The sequence below is a fragment of the Hevea brasiliensis genome, chromosome 16 (genome assembly GCF_030052815.1).
Source record: "Hevea brasiliensis isolate MT/VB/25A 57/8 chromosome 16, ASM3005281v1, whole genome shotgun sequence".
NCBI lineage: Eukaryota > Viridiplantae > Streptophyta > Magnoliopsida > Malpighiales > Euphorbiaceae > Hevea > Hevea brasiliensis.
The window spans coordinates 62,704,093-62,723,530 of NC_079508.1; the positions used below are offsets into that span (position 1 = coordinate 62,704,093).

The window sequence follows — 19,438 nt, forward strand, 5'->3', positions numbered from 1 at the left end:
TATTAGAGGTCTTAATATTGGATTGGTGGGAACCCATGCCAATGTCTAGTACAAAGGTAAGCTTCGGTCCTACACATGAAAGAGATGGCGTGCAGAGACTCAGAATTTAGGGTTGTAGGATATCCAATTCCTAATGTCAAGTGGGTTTACTGGCTTTCATATTTTGATCGTAAAAGTTGATTCACGTTCAAAGGTATGTGAAAAAATCAACTCAACTCAACTCAACTCAACTCAACTAAGCCTTTATCCCAAAAATTTGGGGTCGGCTATATGGATTCGCTTTTTCCACTCTGAACGATTTTGGGTTAAATCCTCAGAAATGTGTAATGCTTCTAAGTCATGCTGTACTACTCTCCTCCAAGTCAATTTAGGTCTACCCCTTTTTTTCTTTCTATCCTCTAGCCTAATGTGCTCTACTTGTCTAACTGGAGCCTCCGTATGTCTACGCTTCACATGACCAAACCACCTCAATCTCCCTTCTCTCAACTTATCTTCAATTGGCACCACTCCTACCTTTTCTCTAATACTTTCATTACGGACTTTATCTAGTCTAGTATGACCACTCATCCACCTTAACATTCTCATCTCTGCAACTCTTATCTTAGATGCATACGACTCTTTCAGTGCCCAACACTCACTACCATATAGCATAGCTAGTCGTATGGTCAGACGGTAAAATTTTCCTTTTAATTTATTGGGAATCTTACAATCACATAAAACTCCGTGGCACGTCTCCACTTCAACCATCCCGGCTTTAATCCTATGACTAACATCCTCCTCACATCCCCATCTACTTGAAGGACTGAGCCTAGATATTTAAAGTGATTACTTTGGGACAGTGCCACTCCATTCAAACTAACTCCTTCCCTATCACCAGTTTGGCCTTCACTGAACTTACAATGCATGTATTCTGTCTTCGTTCTACTTAACTTAAAACCCTTTGACTCTAGAGTACTTCTCCAAAGTTCTAGCTTCCTATTGACTCCTTCTCGTGTCTCATCTATCAGAACAATATCATCCGCAAACATCATGCACCAAGGAATACTATCTTGTATATGTTTCGCCAGTTCATCTAAAACTAATGTAAAAAGGTAAGGGCTTATGGCTGATCCTTGGTGTAATCCAATTGAGATCGGAAAATCTCGTGTCCCCTCCCACTGTGCGCACAATAGTAGTTGCTCCTTCATACATATCTTTCAATACTTGTATGTACCTAATATATACCCTCTTTTGTTCTAACGCATTCCATAAGACCTCTCTTGGAACACTATCATAAGCCTTCTCCAAATCAATTAAAACCATGTGTAGATCTTTCTTCCCATCTCTATATTTCTCCATCAAGCTTCTAATGAGAAAGATCGCTTCCATAGTTGAACGACTGAGCATGAAACCAAATTGATTGAGAGAGATAGAAGTATCATGACGTAGTCGATGCTCCACAACTCTCTCCCACAACTTCATAGTATGGCTCATGAGTTTAATTCCCCTATAGTTTGAGCAACTCTGTATGTCTCCCTTATTTTTAAAAATAGGTACTAAAATACTCTTCCTCCATTCATCAGGCATTTTCTTTGAGTTTAGAATCTTATTAAATAATTTAGTTAACCATGCCACTCCCATATCTCCCAAATACTTCCACACTTCAATTGGTATTTCATCGGGTCCACAGGCTTTACCTACTTTCATTCTCTTAAGTGCTTCATTTACTTTTAAAGATCTAATCCTTCTAGTATAATTTACATTTTTTTCTATTGTTCTATAATCTATATTCACGCTATTTCCATTTTGACTATTATTAAAGAGATCATTAAAATAATTTCTCCATCTTTCTTTAATGTCCTCATCTTTCACCAACACTTTTCCTTCTTTATCCTTAATGCACCTAACTTGATTGAGATCTTGACATTTCCTTTCTCTACTCCTTGCTAATCTATAAATATCTTTCTCCCCTTCTTTAGTTCCAAGTTTCTCATATAACTTTTCAAAGGCCTGTGCTCTTGCTTGGCTAATCGCCTTTTTGCCTCTTTCTTTGCTATCTTGTACTGCTCATATGCCTCATTATTATCACATTTAGGTAATTTCTTATACCATTCCCTTTTTCTTTTCAACGCCTTTTGTACTTCCTCATTCCACCACCATCTCTCTTTGAGGGTGGTCCATGTCCTTTAGACTCCCAAGTACTTTTCTAGCTACTTCTCTAATCTTTGATGCCATCCAGTATCCACATATCATTGGCCTCCATATCCAGCTTTCATTCTATGGACTCGAGAAGCTCATTTTTGAACTTCACTTGCTTTACTCCTTTGAACTCCCACCACTTTGTTCGAGCTACACTATTTCTTCTGACCTTACTTGAATTGTTCCTAAACTTGACATCCAAGACCACCAACCTATGTTGACTTGTTAAAGCCTCTCCTGGAATGACTTTGCAATCCTTGCATAGAGCTCTATTTGTCTTCCTGGTTAAGAGGAAGTCGATTTGGCTTCTATGTTGCCCACTTTTAAAAGTCACTAAATGTGACTCTCTTTTTATAAAGTAGGTATTTGCTAGTATTAGGTCGTATGCCATAGCAAAATCCAGGATGCTTTTTTCCTCCTCATTTCGACTGCCAAAACCAAAACCTCCATGAACATTCTCATAACCTTGCCTATCACTTCCTACATGTCCATTCAAATCTCCACCAATGAAAACATTCTCTTCATTCGGTATGCTTTGCATTAAATCATCCATATCTTCCCAAAACCTTTGTTTACTCTCACTGTCTAGTCCTATTTGTGGGGCATAAGCACTAACTATATTTATTGTTTCTCCGTCTAGTACTAGCTTTACTAGTATAATTCTATCTCCTACTCTTTTCACACTACTCTGCGTCTTTCAATGTCCTGTCTATAATTATACCCACTGCTCTTGTTTCTCTCCTTTCCCAGAAACCACAATTTGTAACCTGAATTACCCACTTCCTTACTTTTCTCTCCTACCCATTTAGTCTCCTGAATGCAAGCAATATTCACCCTTCTCCTTTCCAAGGTATCCACAAGCTCCATTAATTTTCCTGTAAGTGATCCAACATTCCAAGTACCAACCCTGATCCTCCTCCTATACTGCTCCTTCCTAATTGGTTTCCTTCTATGATATCTTCTATTATTTTCTATGTCTATCTTGTGTTCTGTTCCACTATTTGTTCTACTATCTGTCCTATGGACTAACTTCTTTACCCACACCCGTCCATGATGTGGGAACCCTTGCTCACTTAACACCACACCCGGGCGCCGGCATGGCGCGTCGCTTTCGGTGAACGCCCTACACCCTTGCATATTTATCACTACACCCGGGCTCCGATGTAGCGCGTCGTTAGTAGAGGACGCCCCAACGTTTATATCATTTGAATCCATATCATAGGGTATGTGAAAAAATCAACCAAACAAATATAAGAAGCTATAATTTACAATTTTTGGCAGTCTGGCATTAATAAGATTTCACACCCATTATATATCCAAATCATCATCTGGATCCTCATCTGAGTCTGGCCTCTCATCATCTGAGTCACGAAAATATATTATCTCACCCTCACCAGAGGCCTCATTTCTTTGCAAATTCCCAGTTGACGCAAGTGTTGCCTCATTTTTGTTATCCTCGAGAGATCTTCGACCATCATAAATTTGTATGGGTTTGCCATTTCCTATAGCAAGCAAAGGAAAGGTTTTCAACATACAAAATATACCACAGGTACATTAACATAACGTCCACTAACAGAAAGGGGGAAAAAGTCAAATCTTTCTTTGTTTTTTCACACCTTGGTGCTCAAAAGGGAGTAAAACCTTAGCCCTTTCGGTCTGCTCCTTCTCTGACAGCTGCAGGCTAAACTGCACCTGTTAAAAGAAGCACCGATTCAAATAAAATGAATGAAAAATTAGAATCTGGTTTCTTCTCTTTCATTTGAGCTATATATGCATCATGGGCGTCCAAATTAGTGTGCCAGTTTATCGCTTGAGAAGTTTGGTATTAACCATCCTTGTACGAATAATGAATGTCTGTGCATATTTGTGCATATAGAAGTATTTTATGTTAGCATGTGGGGGATTACAAAAGAAACTAATACTTACCTTTGGCAAAAGGCCTTGATTAATAGTTCCATCTTCAGATGAAACAGGTGTAAAATTAATTCCTGACTGCTCGATATGAAATTCTTCACACTAACAGCAGAATAAAGAGAAAAATGTTAGTGCTTTGCTACATCATAATTGGGTACTATGCACAGAGACAGAGGAAGAGAGAGGGGAGAGAGAAGGGGGGGATCACCATCAAGCGTACACGCCCATTTCGGCGCTTGAATCTGACATTAAGCTTTCCTTTCTGGAAATTCTGTTTCAACAGAGAGACATTTTCCGAATCCCATCTCTGCCCACTAGCAGATGGATTTAGTGGTTCCACATTGGCCACCATAGAGGACATATATTCAACAGAAGATGTCACCCTCACTTCATGAAGGTCTGAATGTAGCAACCAATAGATGCAAGATATTTGATCTGCAACCATGAAAAGATAGTGAAAACAGCAGCATTTCAAAGTTGACTTCAAATCATACATTCACTGAACTGCATCCTCATCATCTACTCCACTATGGGCATGCCCATATATCTAGACATAATTAAAAATAATAAACCACAAGTGACAAACCTCAAAAATTTAAGCATTTAAAAATCAAAACTACAGTTTGCATCTGCAGCCAAGAAAATGGCAGCAGCAGAAAATAGTTGAAAGGAGAAAAACAATCTGAATTCCTACAACAATTAGAGAAAATCTGATAAGAGCATAAATGTGTTATACCATGACTACGAAGGTTGCTTAAAAGGCCTGCAACTCTTGAAAGAGAAGCGTGTCTTAACATTTCATTTACCTGGTTAAATTTGTGAAACTGTGTTAGAAGGTAATTAGAAGATATATAGGGAAAAAATAAAGTTGAGAATTTTTCAAGCAAGTATCAACACCTAATTAAAATTTCTGAACATCATAGAGGTAATATATTTTGCAATTGTTATTTTTCTTATTTCCACAATCTTTCAAAGCAAAGACAAATTTTTTACCAGTGTAATTTTATCATTTTGAAGTAATACAATGTTTTTTTATTAAAAAAAAAAAAAGCAGAAAATCACATTACTGCCAAGTAGTAGTATATTCAAGGTTGACATATACTCCCAAATTCACACAGGTTCTCTCTCTCTCTCTCTCTCTCTCTCTCTCACATACACACACATACACAAAAACAAACAGAGAGCATCTATATACCACTTCTCCAAAAGGAGGCATAGAGAAGCATTCTTTAACATTTTCTGATAGGACTAAAATGTTCCAAATTTATTCCAGGACTATAAAGCACAATGGAAGCAATCACATACAACCACTTCTGCATGTAAGAATATATCCATAAATTTCTTAGTTTTAATGTAGGGCACTAGACAACATGCATAAAAGGCACATTGTGCCTTTCTTTGTCTGAGAAATGCCTATCCTTGCAAGTTCTGTTGGTACATATTGGCATAGACAAGAAACCTCAGCAAATTATAGTATACTCCCGGTGCACTAAAAAATAGCGCACCTCATACTCACAAAAAGTTAGTCTTCCTTAAAATATGGGAAAGGGGTCCTATAATTATTAAAAAGGCCGGACATACACAGGAAGCACTAAATAATTTCTCGAAACCTTCTACCACTACCTTCAGAAAAGATGATACTCTATACAATGAGGCATCCACAGAACAACTAAAACTCTTGCTCCTGGAGCATGTTCAGTACATATGATGGGACGTTTCCACACGACACCTGTGAAGCCACAAGACTCTTGCAGAGAATGATACTACAATCCAGACATATTCCTATCCATCAGAATAAGGAATGTGCCTACATATCCAAAGCAATGGTTTACAAGAATAAACATCTTATCCCACCAGCTGGCTTGCTTTAACTTCAATTAAACTTCACAATGATGGCATTAACCTAATTCACAAATTATAAAATATAGATAACAATAATAACCATGGGTTGCAGAAATACCGAGTCTATGGCAACTGAAAAATGAGCTTTGCCCTGTCCAGCCAATCCTGCAGGCACAATTCCAAACCACAAAATAATTATAGGACGAAAAAAAAAAAAAAAGTATAAGTTGTCCAAATTACCTTTAAAAAAAATTGAGCTATGAATTTTGACAAAGAAATCACCTTTCCCCAATTCAAGAATCAAAGAGTATAAGTTGTCCAAATCTCTCACATCCTTACAAAGGTGAGTCACGCTAGAAGCTTCATCAGATATACACATAGCATTTCCAGACTCCACAAGCTTACCCTTCCACCCAAGAGGATCCGTATAACAATCCAAAATCTGAATCCTATAACAGACAGTTGAGTTCATAGGTCTCTGCACATAAATTTAATCTAGCAGAAAACAATGCCAACAAAATTCAAACATTCTGCAAATACACACAATAAGAAAAATTCAAAACAAATATTCTCAACTAAAGACTTAATAAAGAGTGAAAGTCATTAATGTTCATAGGTCGGCACTATGTTTCCTATCCAAGGAAAAAATAACAAAAAGAAGAAAACTTCAAAATAAATAACAGCATAGACAATACAGGAGGTTGGTAATTTTCCCACATTTTCTTTTACATTCCTTCATTTAATCAACAAGAAGAAAGATTGAAAAACATAAGATACTTAAATTCAAAACTTTACCATTTATGAAAGGAAGTAACATCTAGTCCTCTCCTCTTCAACAAGTCTACATAAAACGATGGGCTTCGTGTAAACGCGACAACTACAACAACTCTGCATCAGAAAGAGATGACCCGATATTAAACGGTGCCGTTTCGGGGAAGAAAGGAATGACGAATGAATTGAAGTTGGACTGACCGAGACTGGGATTTTCCTGCCAAAATGAAAGAGGATAATTGGGAGAGCACATAAGCAAAGACGTCAAACCCGAATGGAGAAGCAGCAGTATCTTTGATAGTGAGAGCTGGTGCATGCTCTCCTTCTAGAGATCCATCTCGGAGGGTTCTGCAAATTGATTCCGCCATTATTGATGGCGAATTTTGAGAACTTGGAGACCTCTGCGTTTGGAGTAAAAACCCTAGTTTAGGGCTTTGGAGAACATTTGGGAAATTTGCAGTGAAGTCCTTGAGGTTCTGCATTACCACCAAAATGCCCTGGGCTTCCTTTATTCATATTTTAGGTGTTTTTGATGATCAAATCATATTAATTGAGAACCTTATGGAGTGGTGTTACAATTATTCCAGGTCCATCTTTTTACATTTGCATTTATTTATTTATAAAAAATTATATATTAATTTGATGAACTTTGATTTTTTTTTTTTGAAATACTTTTTAAAGCATGTTGGTCTTTACATTTTATCATATTTATTGCTCTAATTATTTTCATAGTTTTAATTTAATAGTTTCTTTCAAATATAAAATAGAAACAATTAGATTATCACATATTTATTTTGAAACACACATCTAATAAACTTAATTAAATTTATAGAAAGAAAAAAAAAATTACTATAAAGAAGAAGGTAATTGAGAGTTATTGGATTGTTCTCGATTACGAAACTGCGCAAGTTATGAGTTTCACGTGCACGTAACAGAAAAAGAGAAAACAGCAAATAAAAAAAAAAGAAAAATACGAAAAGGTCCAACAATATATGTGAATTCAGTTCAAAAAAAAATCTTCATTTAACTAATCCGTTTAAATTAGTAATTAATAAAGAGAAAGATTTGTAGCGAAAGCGACGCCGTGTCGAATTCCTATCACATGATGATTACTGGATTCAGGGTCCCACTTCCATACAGTGCAGATAAGTATGGGACTGACTGACTGCTGAGTTTACAACGAGGCAATCTCCACCGACCCACTTGTCTATTTTCCAAATTTAACGGCGTCGGTTAATGGTGTTGTACGCATCGTATTGGGTTCTAACGATGACCAACCGTACGGGCGAATGACGGTAACTACAATTGCACTTTCCTTCTCATTTCTTCTTTGTTTTTTTCACCGCGCTCCAACTTCCTTTTGATTCTATCTTTTTCTCTAGTTCCACCTGTCTTCAAATTAAAACTATGAACTCTTGAGATTACAGTTTCAATTTCGATTCAGTCCATATATAACGGTTCAATTTTTTTTAATTTTTAAATAAAAAAGCGGCTTGACTGATATTAAATTTATTTTTTTTAATTAATTTTTGTTAAATTATAATAAAATAAATTTAAAAAAATATATATTTTAGAGTTAATTTTTATTTTTTATTTTTTATTTTTTATTTTCCCTTTATGGAGAGTTGAAGAATACGAAGGTGGAAAAGGAAGGAAATTTCGTTAGAAGAAAGTACGATACAAAGAAAGGAAAGGCTTATTGGCTTTAGCGATAAGAAAGTTAAAACAAAAGAAAGAAGAAAAAGGAAGAGAACTGTGCGTAGTCAGATCGGACCCCACAGCATTTCTCTATCTTGTCCCTCACTCAAGTCTCTCTTCGGGGCTTCTGTCTGCCTCCGTCAACTTGTTTCCCTCTCTCTTCATGCCGTTTCAAACTCTTAATAGACCAGCTATTACATATAACCCTTTTGCCTTCTTTCGATGGCCATTGCCTACCCTTTTCCCATTTCTGCATTTCTCTTCACTTGATTATTTTTATTTAACCAATGGATGCTGAATTCAACCACCACTATCACCGTCGACCACTGCTGAGACTCAGATGCTCAGTTCAGAACTATGATTGGGGCAAACCAGGCACGGATTCCCAGGTTGCTAGGCTTTTTTCCTTGAATTCTGGGTCTAAAATTGAACTTGACAAGCTCTATGCCGAGCTTTGGATGGGAACCCACAAGTCTGGACCGTCTTTTCTGCTGGAAAGTGATGTGGAGAATGGGGCTTCAATTGGGTCTCAATGTATCACTCTGAAAGAGTGGATTGCCAAGAACCCTAATGTGCTTGGAGATAAGGTTTTTGATAAGTGGGGTTCTGATCTCCCTTTCTTGTTCAAGGTACATGATTCTGTTTATGTTTGTGTGACAACGTGAATTTTTGTTTTTGTAATTATTCGTTTTCTTGTTTTCTTCTTTTTACTAATTTTTAATCGTAATCTTGCTGGGGATGTGAATTTTGATGTATAATCTTCTACACATAGTGTCTGGATTTCCATTTCTAGTTTGAGTGTTTGCTTTGGGAACTGGAAGCAATAGATGCTTCTGACAGGCAGAAGTGCATGCTCTAATTGTCAAGTTAGGATGGCCTAAAGGCCAAAGTTTTTTGCGATCTTTTATCTCTATGTTCCATCCTGTCTTGGCTTTTTGAATATAGTAAGGCGATAGGTCATTCCATTTATTTTCAGTCTTTCCTTTTTGGGTTGACTCAAATTTTCATTTCTACATGTCGATTTCAAAATTTCAATGAGATTTATGTTTCATGCCAAGTGTTAATTGGTGATTGTACTTGCATTGTCTGTTGAACATTTGGATCTGATTTTTTTTATTTTTGTTTAACTTTGTTCTCAATTAGAAATGGTGTGTGTATAAGAATGGTATGTTTATATTTCATCGTATGATCAATCAGTTTTTTGTAACTTTTTTTTTTTTGAAGTTTATGAGACTGTTGAAATGTCAAGGATTTGGCTTATGGAGTTATGTCTCAATATTCACTGTTTGTTGTCTTCATAGGTACTTTCTGTAGCAAAAGCATTGTCGATTCAGGCTCACCCTGATAAAGAATTGGCCAAAATGCTGCACAAGTTGCAGCCAGATGTTTACAAGGATGATAACCATAAGCCTGAGATGGCTTTGGCCATAACTGAGTTTGAGGCCCTTTGTGGTTTTATCAGTCTTGAGGTGGTTCTCTGATCTACATAACTTAGTCACGTGCATTTATGTGATTTAGTATTCTTTTTGTTGATTTATCTCATTCGTTTATGTCTTTTAGGTCAAAAGGACTAAATTTCATTCTTAACCAAAAGGGATCATTAGAATTACTATATGAAAGATAAAAACTTTCTTTTTCTACTAATCTTATTTTGTGCTGGCATGTAGATTGTTAATGATTTTCTTGTGAATTTTTTCATGAACTCATTAGTTTACCTGGAGAAAATTGCTATCTCTTTTCAGGAGCTCAAAGGGGTACTTCAAAATATTCCTGAGATTGTAGAACTGGTTGGCTGTACAGATGCCAACCAAGTTTTACATATGAACGAGCAGGATGGGGAGGAGAAAGTAAAATCAGTCCTGAGATCAATTTTTACCCAACTTATGTCTGCTAGCAAAGAGATGACAACTAAAATAATATCAAAATTGAAAACTCGATTGCACCTAGAAAGCCAGGTCAGTTGAAATTTCTTGCTTAATGCTGGTATTTTGTAGGGTAACCTGATAGTTGTGATTAACATATAATCTGAAGTTACCATCTTGTAAGGTGTATATTGTCTCCATGCGTGTGAGTGAACCTTTGAGAGTGGGTGGTTAGATTGTGAATTTGGCAGTAGAGTTAAAAGCAATGCACAGTTAAATGTGTTGATTTTCTTAGAGGTGACAAATTTACTCTTTTTAACAAAAAAATGGTGTGGCTGCTTAAATTTTTTGTAGTGGGGTGTCATTTTCTTCAAATATTCATTTTATTTAATACGGAGATGGTTAGTTGTATAACTTCCTTTTATGTTCTTGATCTTCTCTTGATTTTAATCTGAGTCTTTACATACTGCATCAGGTGAGGAAGTTGACAGACAAGGAACGGCTGGTCTTGCAGTTAGAAAAGCAATATCCAGCCGATATTGGCATTATATCAGCCTTCTTTTTCAATTATGTGAAGCTTAATCCTGGTGAAGCACTGTATCTTGGGGCAAATGAGCCCCATGCATATCTATACGGTGATTGTATTGAATGCATGGCAACATCAGACAATGTTGTGCGGGCTGGCCTTACTCCCAAGCATCGGGATATCCAAACATTATGTTCCATGCTCACATACAAACAGGTGAAGAAATCATTCACATATTAAGATTTTCTTTTTCAAATTTCCTCCTCTGAGAGTGGGTGTATGTGTTTCCTGTGTTTAATTTGATATTGATGATGTACTGGCCTTAGCTCATCAAATGAATTGCAATCATAGTGTGAAATACCATGGAAATTACATACCTTACCAATAGCTGCTATTATATTGCACTAAAACAAGCTGTGCTCTTTATTTCCTGGGTAATTCAAATGATCAAAGATCTATGTAGTGTGATGCTTTATAAATTAGGAAATTTCAGGAACATATCTTTTATTAGAAAAATTTGATAAGTAGACATGTAGATCGCTGCAGTGATTCTTTACAATGAACAATTTGCATTTTGAGTAGATTTATTATTATTATTATTATTATTTTGGGAAAGATTGTGGGCGCCATGATGACGGCGCAGGGGAGGGAATTGGGACAGAAAATGAAATTTCTTTCAAAGGAAATAAGCTAGTAAGAGGTGCTCTTTCACCTACAGGCTACAGGTCCTTGCCTTGCCTATTATTGGTTAATCAATTGAAGGTATATTGTCAGCCGTTTAGTGAATTTTGATCAACATTTTGCTTCTCTTATTGGTTGATCAAGATATTGGTTTTCATAAATCGAGGCTATAGATAGGGTATGTCCCTGTATTCATGCATGTATGTATATGTTGATGCCTCTGCGTGCAGAAAGCAATCAAAATGAATATATGAACAGAACACAATATAATACATTGAAAATTTGCTTTCTGATTGTGATCCAGGGATTCCCTGAAATCCTGAAAGGATTTCCTCTGAGTCCGTATATAACAAGATATCTCCCACCTTTTGATGAATTTGAGGTTGATAGCTGTGTTCTTCCTAGGGGGGCATCAACAGTGTTCCCTGCAGTCCCAGGTCCTTCCATATTTGTGATCACAGCTGGGGAGGGAAGAATGCACACCGAATCATCTAAAGAGGTTGTTACTGAAGGAGATGTCCTGTTTGCACCTGCCAACATTGAGATTAGCATAACAACTGTATCTGAGCTGCATCTGTATAGGGCTGGTGTGAATAGCAGGTTCTTCCAAATCTTGTGAGTGGGAAGACAGAGCAGCTCTCAGTTTTAGGTTGGTGATTTTCGATTGATTTTCAGATTTTGCATGCCTCATGCTATGTATTGCCAACTTTTTCTTTTTACTTTTTTTTTTATATATTCTGTATTTATGTAATATAATATAATATTAGAGCTTGCATGTAAATGCAATCAGAGGCGGATTTAGAAATTTTTATTGTTGGGGCATTATATATACATGTAAATTTAGGGAACTTTTTTTTATTTAGATCAATCAATAATGGAATAAGATAGAAGATATATATGATAACATCTATATATATTGTATGTGAATTGCACATTTTTATATTTTTGTCCATCATAGGCCCCTCAAAAAATAAAATAAATATGGAACAAAATATATCAGTAAATTTATTCATGTGTGTGGGTGTGTGTGTATATATATATATATATGAAATGATTTGACATAAGAGATTTTAAATTTGATTTTAATATAATTTATGTTAATGAAGAATGGCTTATCATATATGCAATTATATATATTTATGAATGAACATTAATTTATAAATATATTAGGTAACTCATTTAAAAAAAGATGTAAAATAATATTTTTTATAAAGTATTTTAAATTTACACTCATTAAATATTCCCTACAAGCGCGCCCTTAATTTTGTGATTATTCATCAAACTCAAAATTATTATAATTCAAATTGAATATATGAAATATATAAATATAGGGAAATAAGTAGATAATATTAAGTAGAAAAATAATTATTAAAATACATATTCAAGTTTGTAAGTAAATATATCCTATTAAAAATGGGCAAAACACAAATTATATTGCCCCCACCGCACCTAATGCAATGAAATATAGTAAAAGTTATAGGGGCCAGAATCACACCATTTTCCTCTTGAGAAATTCAGGCAGCTAGAAAATATCTTCAATTATGATTTTTCTTTTTTAAATATTAGAGAGTGAATGATCATCATATTAGTGAGATTCAAACCCTCACCGACTTAACATTAGTGGAATAGACCTTTCACCATTCGAAAGGAAATTTAAAATCAGAATAAACCAGTTTATTCTTGCTCTTGCATGGATACACAAGTTTCGAGCAAACTGTCAAAATGGCAATCTAAGGATGGATGAGTTCATTTCGAATTACATAGGGTCTTATCTGCTCAAACCATTCAACCATGAGAGGATAACTTTTGCGCCTTCCTCCCAAGAGCAATCTAACATCATGTCATGGGCAACTCCTTCAACACAGATTGGTGATACGCCATAAAATCTTCCTGTTTCATGAAGTCCTTCGGCATCCTAAAAGTTTTTTAAGCAAATCATAAGCAACTTGGAAAGTAAGGAAATGACAACATGAAATATATGAAATTGCAGTGGTTTAGTATAGCCAAATTCTATTACTCATAGTTTGATATCTGTTAGAAACATTGATTAAACTTTGTAGACCTATTATGCTTCCATTTGAAGCTAAAGGTTTTGAACAGTTTTGCATATTTCTGTTCCCAGTGAATATCTTAACTAAAATATCATTCTTACCAGGAAAAATATGTATGGCTGAGATCTATATAGGCAGCAACATAGTAAAGAATTTAAGAAGTTAATTAAGAATTGAATTAAGTTAGACATGAAGTTTACCACTATGAAGTCATCACTTGCACCCACCACAAGGACTTTCATGGAAGATTTTGGCACTGAAGGAACAGGAAGTGATGCATTTAGCTTCCGTAGATCAAACAATGGCATTCTTGAACTTTCTCTCATTAGTTCCTGATAACTGAAAGAAACCACCATCCAAGTTTTCATATTGAAGAAAAAACTAGCCTTTGCTCAGCATGCAATCACATAAAGTTGCAAGTTAAGCATTTTGAAACATTTATGAGGACATAATTTTCTTGAGCTTACATTGCTACTGCCTAGATATATACCAAAGATGACTTTTATAATTATTTCTCAATAGAAATATATAATGTAAGATATCAGTCAAAATCAAGGGCTAGGATCAACAAATATAATTTCCATAACTCAAGTAGGGTTTTTTACAGTGAAGGAATGACATCATATGGGCAAGTTTGAAAACTTCAACTAAAACATCCATCAAAATAAACTCTCTCATTAAGTTATGGATGTCCATTAAGTTCAATCACAGCTTGGCACATTCTCTGTGTATTTTCAAGACCAGGGACTACATGGATGATTTTAGATCAGATCAAACAATGGCCTCTCTTTAGCTCAGATAGTATGAGTTTGGATTTTAGAATGCAAGTTGACTTGCAGTGAAATTTTCTTATTCAATTTTCTGAAGACACTGCACTTAAATAGGCCAACAAATGCTTAAATCAATAAAATGAAACACAACCTTAACCGTATAAATTTACATTGTTAATTTCCATTTATCATTTCAAATGCCACAAGGAGTTTAACTGTTCATGAGAATTGTTATTTCTTAAAGGGCCAGTGAACAAACCGCATCACCAGATTATCCTCCATTGTTGATGTGAAAAATGTTTCCTTACAAAGAGAAAGATCAGTTTGAAAAGCTTTAGCTGCCAAGCTGCGTGTCACCTGCTCATAGTTCAAAAGAATTGTACTTTAGTCATTAGTCATATCCAAAAAAAGGAAGGCTTTTCTTCAAGATTAGAGTGCAATGAAGAAGAAAAGCAGAGGATGTGAATCAAAAAGTGAAGAAGGAGAGCTGAGAATATCAATTAAGAGATGATAACATTTTTCTTTAACATTACACAGAATTCCAAATTCTACAATAAGTTTTTACAGATAAAAGAAAGTATCAAGGACTTTAAATCACTCTGAAGAATAGAATATGCAGCTGACAATTTCTGATGTCAGAAGCTGAAATCAGAACTGTACTCTAGGTGAATAAAAAGGGGCAAAGCAGAGAGAGTATTTTAATCTAGGTTTTCATAATCAAAGTTCCAAGATTGATGAGGGGATAAAGAGCTGTGAGCTTCTTCCTCAGAATCTAACGTGAGTACCTTAAAAGCAGCAATAGGCTTGGAAAAGAGATACCGCCACACTAACCCACTGCACAGATAAGCAAAATTTAAGTTCAGCTAGTTACAATTCAACTAAAGGAATAGTATATCCATAGATACTTCGTGAATTTACCTATTACCCGAAGGAGGTACAGAACAGACAAGCACAGCTCCAGCAAGATCAGGGTACAGCTTCTTCATTTCTAGAATTTAGCCCAATTAGAATAAGAATAAAGTCAGCACAGGGTGAAGCAGTAGCTTTTCAAAGCAATAAAACAGCCTAGATCTTATAGTAAAGATCTTAAACCTACAAGCTCAAGCTTTGTAGGTGAGGGCCCAAAAATAGGTTCAATATCTGTGACTACAAAAGAGATTTGCATCTCATAGCTAACCCCTTTAGGAGGGGCTTTGTCCAAAGAAAATTGAAACATAACTAACATTTTGTTGGTTCTTGACGGCATAAGCTAATCACAAAAGTGGTTCAATGCATCTACTACAATAATTTTAGACTGTTGACAAGAAGGTTATGAGACCAGCAATAATGATCAACTACTAAATGACAGTTGCCTAAAAATTGGAAGATGAAGATTACCTATAAATTGTTTGTTTCTAATATTTGCAATATAATACTGAATAATTAGCCCCCCAAAAGAATGTCCAAGCAAAACTGGTGGCAACTTGAGTGTTTTCTGGATGAAGTCAGCAATGTCACCTGCATGTGTCTACTGCAGAATTTGTAAGTGAACAAGATATAAGAATTATTTGAGCATTTTCAACTATATGGAGCAGAATGTCTAGAAAATAGAATAGAAGAAGGAAAGAACAATCAAAATGAAGGGTGTGTTTGTGTTTTTTTTTTTTTTTTTTTTTTTTTAATCGAAAAGCCAAAATACCTGTAGAGAACCAGCAAAAGAACCAACAGGTCCATCACTTTCACCCTGTAGATAAGTGGGCAAGGAGTACCTAATCAGTTACATATAGGCAGCTTACACTCCAGTACTCAAGCTACTACATCTTGGCACCGATGCAGAGTTAACAACCTTAAAACGTTATGATAAGAAGAAAATGCTTATGGCTTTTTCGAAAGTGAGTTGTTAAACAAGTGGGATACATTCACATCCCAGAGTCCAGACATTAAAGTATGTGATCTTTTACATATATAATTTAAGTAAAAGGAAAATATCTTATTAAGGAAAAGGAAAATAAGTAAAGAATGCCAAGACGAAGACACTTCCCTTGTTTTGTTGGAGTTCATTGGAAGGATTGCTTTTCTTCAAACGCCAGTAAATCCTTCCAAGAAATAGATGAAATGTGAAAGCAAAAGTATAGGATAAGTGATTTTATTCTCAAATTGATTATTTATCTTTCAGTATAACTACAAAAAGAAAATTTTATCTCCAAAACAAATAATAATAATAATAATAATAATAATAATAATAATAATAATAATAATAATAATGATAAATAAAGTTGCATCGTGTCTAGATTTTCATTTTAAAGTACAGAAGAAAGCCTTACAACACAAAGGCTGATAGTCAAAAACTAAATATTAATGAATCAGAATCAGATAGGACCAACAAGACAGTAGGAAAAGGAAAGTCTACGGCTTTGCGTCCTAAAATTTTATGTTGGTCAGGCCTATACTCACAGAACCTTTACATTAAGCCACATATAGTCCCACCTAAATGAACTCCTATTCACTTTCCCGAGATCCCAATAATGAAGGAAGAAGATTTAAGTTACTATAAATATCTTTCAATGTCTCTTAATTTTTCAACAATAAGCCAAATCAATAAACAGAGAAAGAGGAAAGCAACAAGAAATAGGAGTCACAAATTGAAAACAAGAAAAGGAACCATTGAGTTATTGCGCTAAGACTAGTGTCAAAATCAATCAATGCTGAAGTATAAAAATGGGGCAAATAAACATGATATGATTATTGTAAATGAGAATTGAACAATCCTTTGGCAAAATTTACAAGTAAATAAAACACGAGTGTACAGAGAGGAATGACCTGACCCAACAAGCTAAGGGCATAGCAATCATATCCACAGCTTGAAAAGAAAGGCAACCAGTGCTCAGCCCAGCACCAAGCCGCATGGTAGCTTCCATGAACAAAAACCAGAGGTGGGTTTTCACTGCTTCTCTTATAATCTGGGTCTGTGCTACTATTACATACTATACCCTTCTGCTCAATCACCTCCATGTTCAACCCAGAAGGAAGCTGGTAGAAAAGACGAGTCTGCCCCTGCTTTAACTCGTAGGGAATCCTCATTTTGCGGGATTTGTTGAGAACAGCAAGGGGCCTTATAGGGGATGAGAGGTTTGGCTGGAAAAGAGAAAGAAGAGAAGCAGCCATTGCCGTCAAGCTCAGCAAACTAACCCAGTTTCACTCGCAGATTAATCATCTTTGCTTTATTATTTATTTTTGAAAATATTTATTTTTACTAGTTTCCAAAAAACAAAAATTACTCTATTTACCTTACATCTACTTACCACGTTTTTTAAGTTTGTAACCTTTTTATCTTTAACAACTTAAGTCAGATAATTTTTGTTAGCTAACGGTTGATTACTTATTTTGTAATACCTTTATTTAGTAGTATTGAAATTATTATGATTTAAATATAAATTTTATTTTGAAATCATATAGACTATAATATCAATTAGTAATTAATTATGAAATTTTGGGAAATTTTAAAATCCTAATGGATAATACAAAATAGCCGTGTCTATATTTTCATTTTATTATAATAGAGTTTTTCCTCATTTATTTTGTATTAGATTTTTAAGCTGCAATCAGATTATTTTATATATATTATCCATTAAAAATTAAATATAAAAGATATATAATATAATCTATTTATTAGATATATAAATCCAAGCACTTATGATAAATTTGATTTATGCAAGAATTCCTTTGTTATTATATAATTGTCCACAATTGTTCAGTTATTAGTTATTTCACTTTTCTATTTGAAGCATTGGCTGCTATCTACTGGTGTGCAAACTATACAACGGCGGTTAAATTAGGCCTCAGCAGTAAAAGGCAATAGAACACGCATGGTTGCAGATAACCGCAAGGTAAGATCCTTTCTTGAGTACATGGAGATGAAAACCTGAGATTTCTAGTGCTGCGATTCTCCATTGCTGCAACCATGAGATTGTTCCTTTTATATCTGAAGGGTAGGTTTGTAGTTCCAGTTGGACTTATTTAAAAGCCTCTGCAAAGATAGCCTTACGCCTTTTCAGGCTGGACAACATGGATTATTTTATATATTATCAATAAGAATGGTTTGATTATCTTGAAACAGGTTAGGATTCTTTATAGGGTCAGGTATACCGATGTTCCCCCAACCCATTCCGTGGGGTCTGCTAAACTCCCAGCCTATGCTCACATAGTTATTATACAAGTAAAGAAGGATGGCTGGCCGGCTTCCAAATCTTAAGGAGCAGGAGAATCATTATCTTCAACATATATACATGGTCTTTGCAAACATAATCAACCAAATACACTACTGGCATTGGCAATTTGCAAACATATGCGCATGATCTTTTGATGCTCGAGTTATATGAACTGTGTATAAGCATTTTAGTTCTAGTCATCCTTTTCAAGGCAAAAATTTCCCCCGTCTCAGTAAGCCACATGTCAGTTCCTGATATGATTCTTTATGCAAGGGGTGCATTGTACATACGTACTTAGGCAAATAACGAAATATGGTTCATAGAAACAGGACAATTATGTGAGAAAGGAGATGCTAAATTGTGACAAATCATGTGCAGAAAAACTAATAAATAAAGATTCTGCTACTAATCTGCTATTGATGAAACATTTCCTAAAACTTTTTAACCTTTGTAGATCAGCAGCCACCAAATGAATAGATGAACTAGACTAAAATATTCTCATTTCTTGCACTTTACTATCATTTTTTTAACAAAAGTGAAAAAGATATATATATATATAACTCGAACTCCAGCTAACATACCCCATTTGAATAGTTCTCGGGCGTCTAGATACCGGGTACCAGACATCTTAGTGGTTTTGAAGCGGGGAATGCTGAAATCTAAGCTGTGTTCACAATTTGGATAGCACAGAGGTCGCAGGTTGTGACGGTCCTGAGTGCAGTGAAAACGGGATTTTGAGTAGTACTCCCATTCCCATGACCATTCATTTTGACCTTGCTGATTACTTTTTGTAAAGTTGAGACCTTTTTGGAAAACATCCAGCCAGCTGTTCTTTGATTCTGGACTGGATGATATTTTGTAGGATCTGCTCGCGGATATATATATATATATATATATATATATATATATATCTCCTTTACATGGACCTACCAAACAAATTCGGCTTCAGAAAATGAAA

The 19,438-nt window shown here is 35.2% G+C and overlaps 3 protein-coding genes across 4 annotated transcripts; 1 reads left to right on the plus strand and 2 right to left on the minus strand.

The window, feature by feature from the left end:
- LOC110637844 (elongator complex protein 5) lies at window positions 1-7,212 on the minus strand. 2 transcript variants are annotated; one of them, XM_021788193.2, is made up of 10 exons: window positions 6,907-7,208; window positions 6,730-6,822; window positions 6,217-6,383; window positions 6,053-6,099; window positions 4,829-4,898; window positions 4,301-4,527; window positions 4,105-4,194; window positions 3,795-3,870; window positions 3,401-3,680; window positions 1-192 (listed from the first exon to the last, which is right to left on the minus strand). In XM_021788193.2, the coding sequence occupies exons 1-9, from the start codon at window positions 7,185-7,187 to the stop codon at window positions 3,487-3,489; spliced, it is 1,245 nt and encodes a 414-aa protein (XP_021643885.2). In that variant the 5' UTR covers window positions 7,188-7,208; the 3' UTR covers window positions 1-192; window positions 3,401-3,486. The 2 variants fall into 2 exon arrangements, with proteins under 2 accessions (XP_021643885.2, XP_057994769.1); XM_058138786.1 differs by lacking the exon at window positions 1-192 and having other exon boundaries at window positions 3,407-3,680; window positions 3,820-3,870; window positions 6,907-7,212.
- A 1,132-nt stretch (window positions 7,213-8,344) lies between these two features.
- Window positions 8,345-12,382, plus strand: LOC110637843 (mannose-6-phosphate isomerase 1). The gene is made up of 5 exons (XM_021788190.2): window positions 8,345-9,032; window positions 9,705-9,872; window positions 10,146-10,358; window positions 10,741-11,007; window positions 11,777-12,382. Exons 1-5 carry the CDS (start codon window positions 8,691-8,693, stop codon window positions 12,089-12,091), a joined length of 1,305 nt encoding a protein of 434 aa, XP_021643882.2. The 5' UTR covers window positions 8,345-8,690; the 3' UTR covers window positions 12,092-12,382.
- A 614-nt stretch (window positions 12,383-12,996) lies between these two features.
- On the minus strand, window positions 12,997-17,507 carry LOC110637837 (uncharacterized). Its single transcript, XM_021788181.2, has 8 exons — window positions 17,093-17,507; window positions 15,972-16,016; window positions 15,671-15,800; window positions 15,212-15,281; window positions 15,079-15,127; window positions 14,553-14,650; window positions 13,724-13,862; window positions 12,997-13,387 (listed from the first exon to the last, which is right to left on the minus strand). The coding sequence occupies exons 1-8, from the start codon at window positions 17,435-17,437 to the stop codon at window positions 13,241-13,243; spliced, it is 1,023 nt and encodes a 340-aa protein (XP_021643873.2). The 5' UTR covers window positions 17,438-17,507; the 3' UTR covers window positions 12,997-13,240.
- Between the last annotated feature and the right edge of the window lie 1,931 nt (window positions 17,508-19,438).

Coding starts and splice junctions, on each gene's coding strand:
- LOC110637843 (XM_021788190.2), top strand. CDS start 8,691: ATGGATGCTGAATTCAACCACCACTATCACCGTCGACCACTGCTGAGA. Junction 9,873..10,145: donor GTGGTTTTATCAGTCTTGAG/GTGGTTCTCTGA, acceptor ATCTCTTTTCAG/GAGCTCAAAGGGGTACTTCA. Junction 11,008..11,776: donor CCATGCTCACATACAAACAG/GTGAAGAAATCA, acceptor ATTGTGATCCAG/GGATTCCCTGAAATCCTGAA.
- LOC110637844 (XM_021788193.2), bottom strand. CDS start 7,187: ATGCAGAACCTCAAGGACTTCACTGCAAATTTCCCAAATGTTCTCCAA. Junction 6,384..6,729: donor GTTACTTCCTTTCATAAATG/GTAAAGTTTTGA, acceptor TGTCTGTTATAG/GATTCAGATTTTGGATTGTT. Junction 3,681..3,794: donor ACTCCCTTTTGAGCACCAAG/GTGTGAAAAAAC, acceptor TGCTTGCTATAG/GAAATGGCAAACCCATACAA.
- LOC110637837 (XM_021788181.2), bottom strand. CDS start 17,437: ATGGCTGCTTCTCTTCTTTCTCTTTTCCAGCCAAACCTCTCATCCCCT. Junction 15,128..15,211: donor GTACCTCCTTCGGGTAATAG/GTAAATTCACGA, acceptor TTATCTGTGCAG/TGGGTTAGTGTGGCGGTATC. Junction 13,863..14,552: donor GAGGATAATCTGGTGATGCG/GTTTGTTCACTG, acceptor GGTTTCTTTCAG/TTATCAGGAACTAATGAGAG.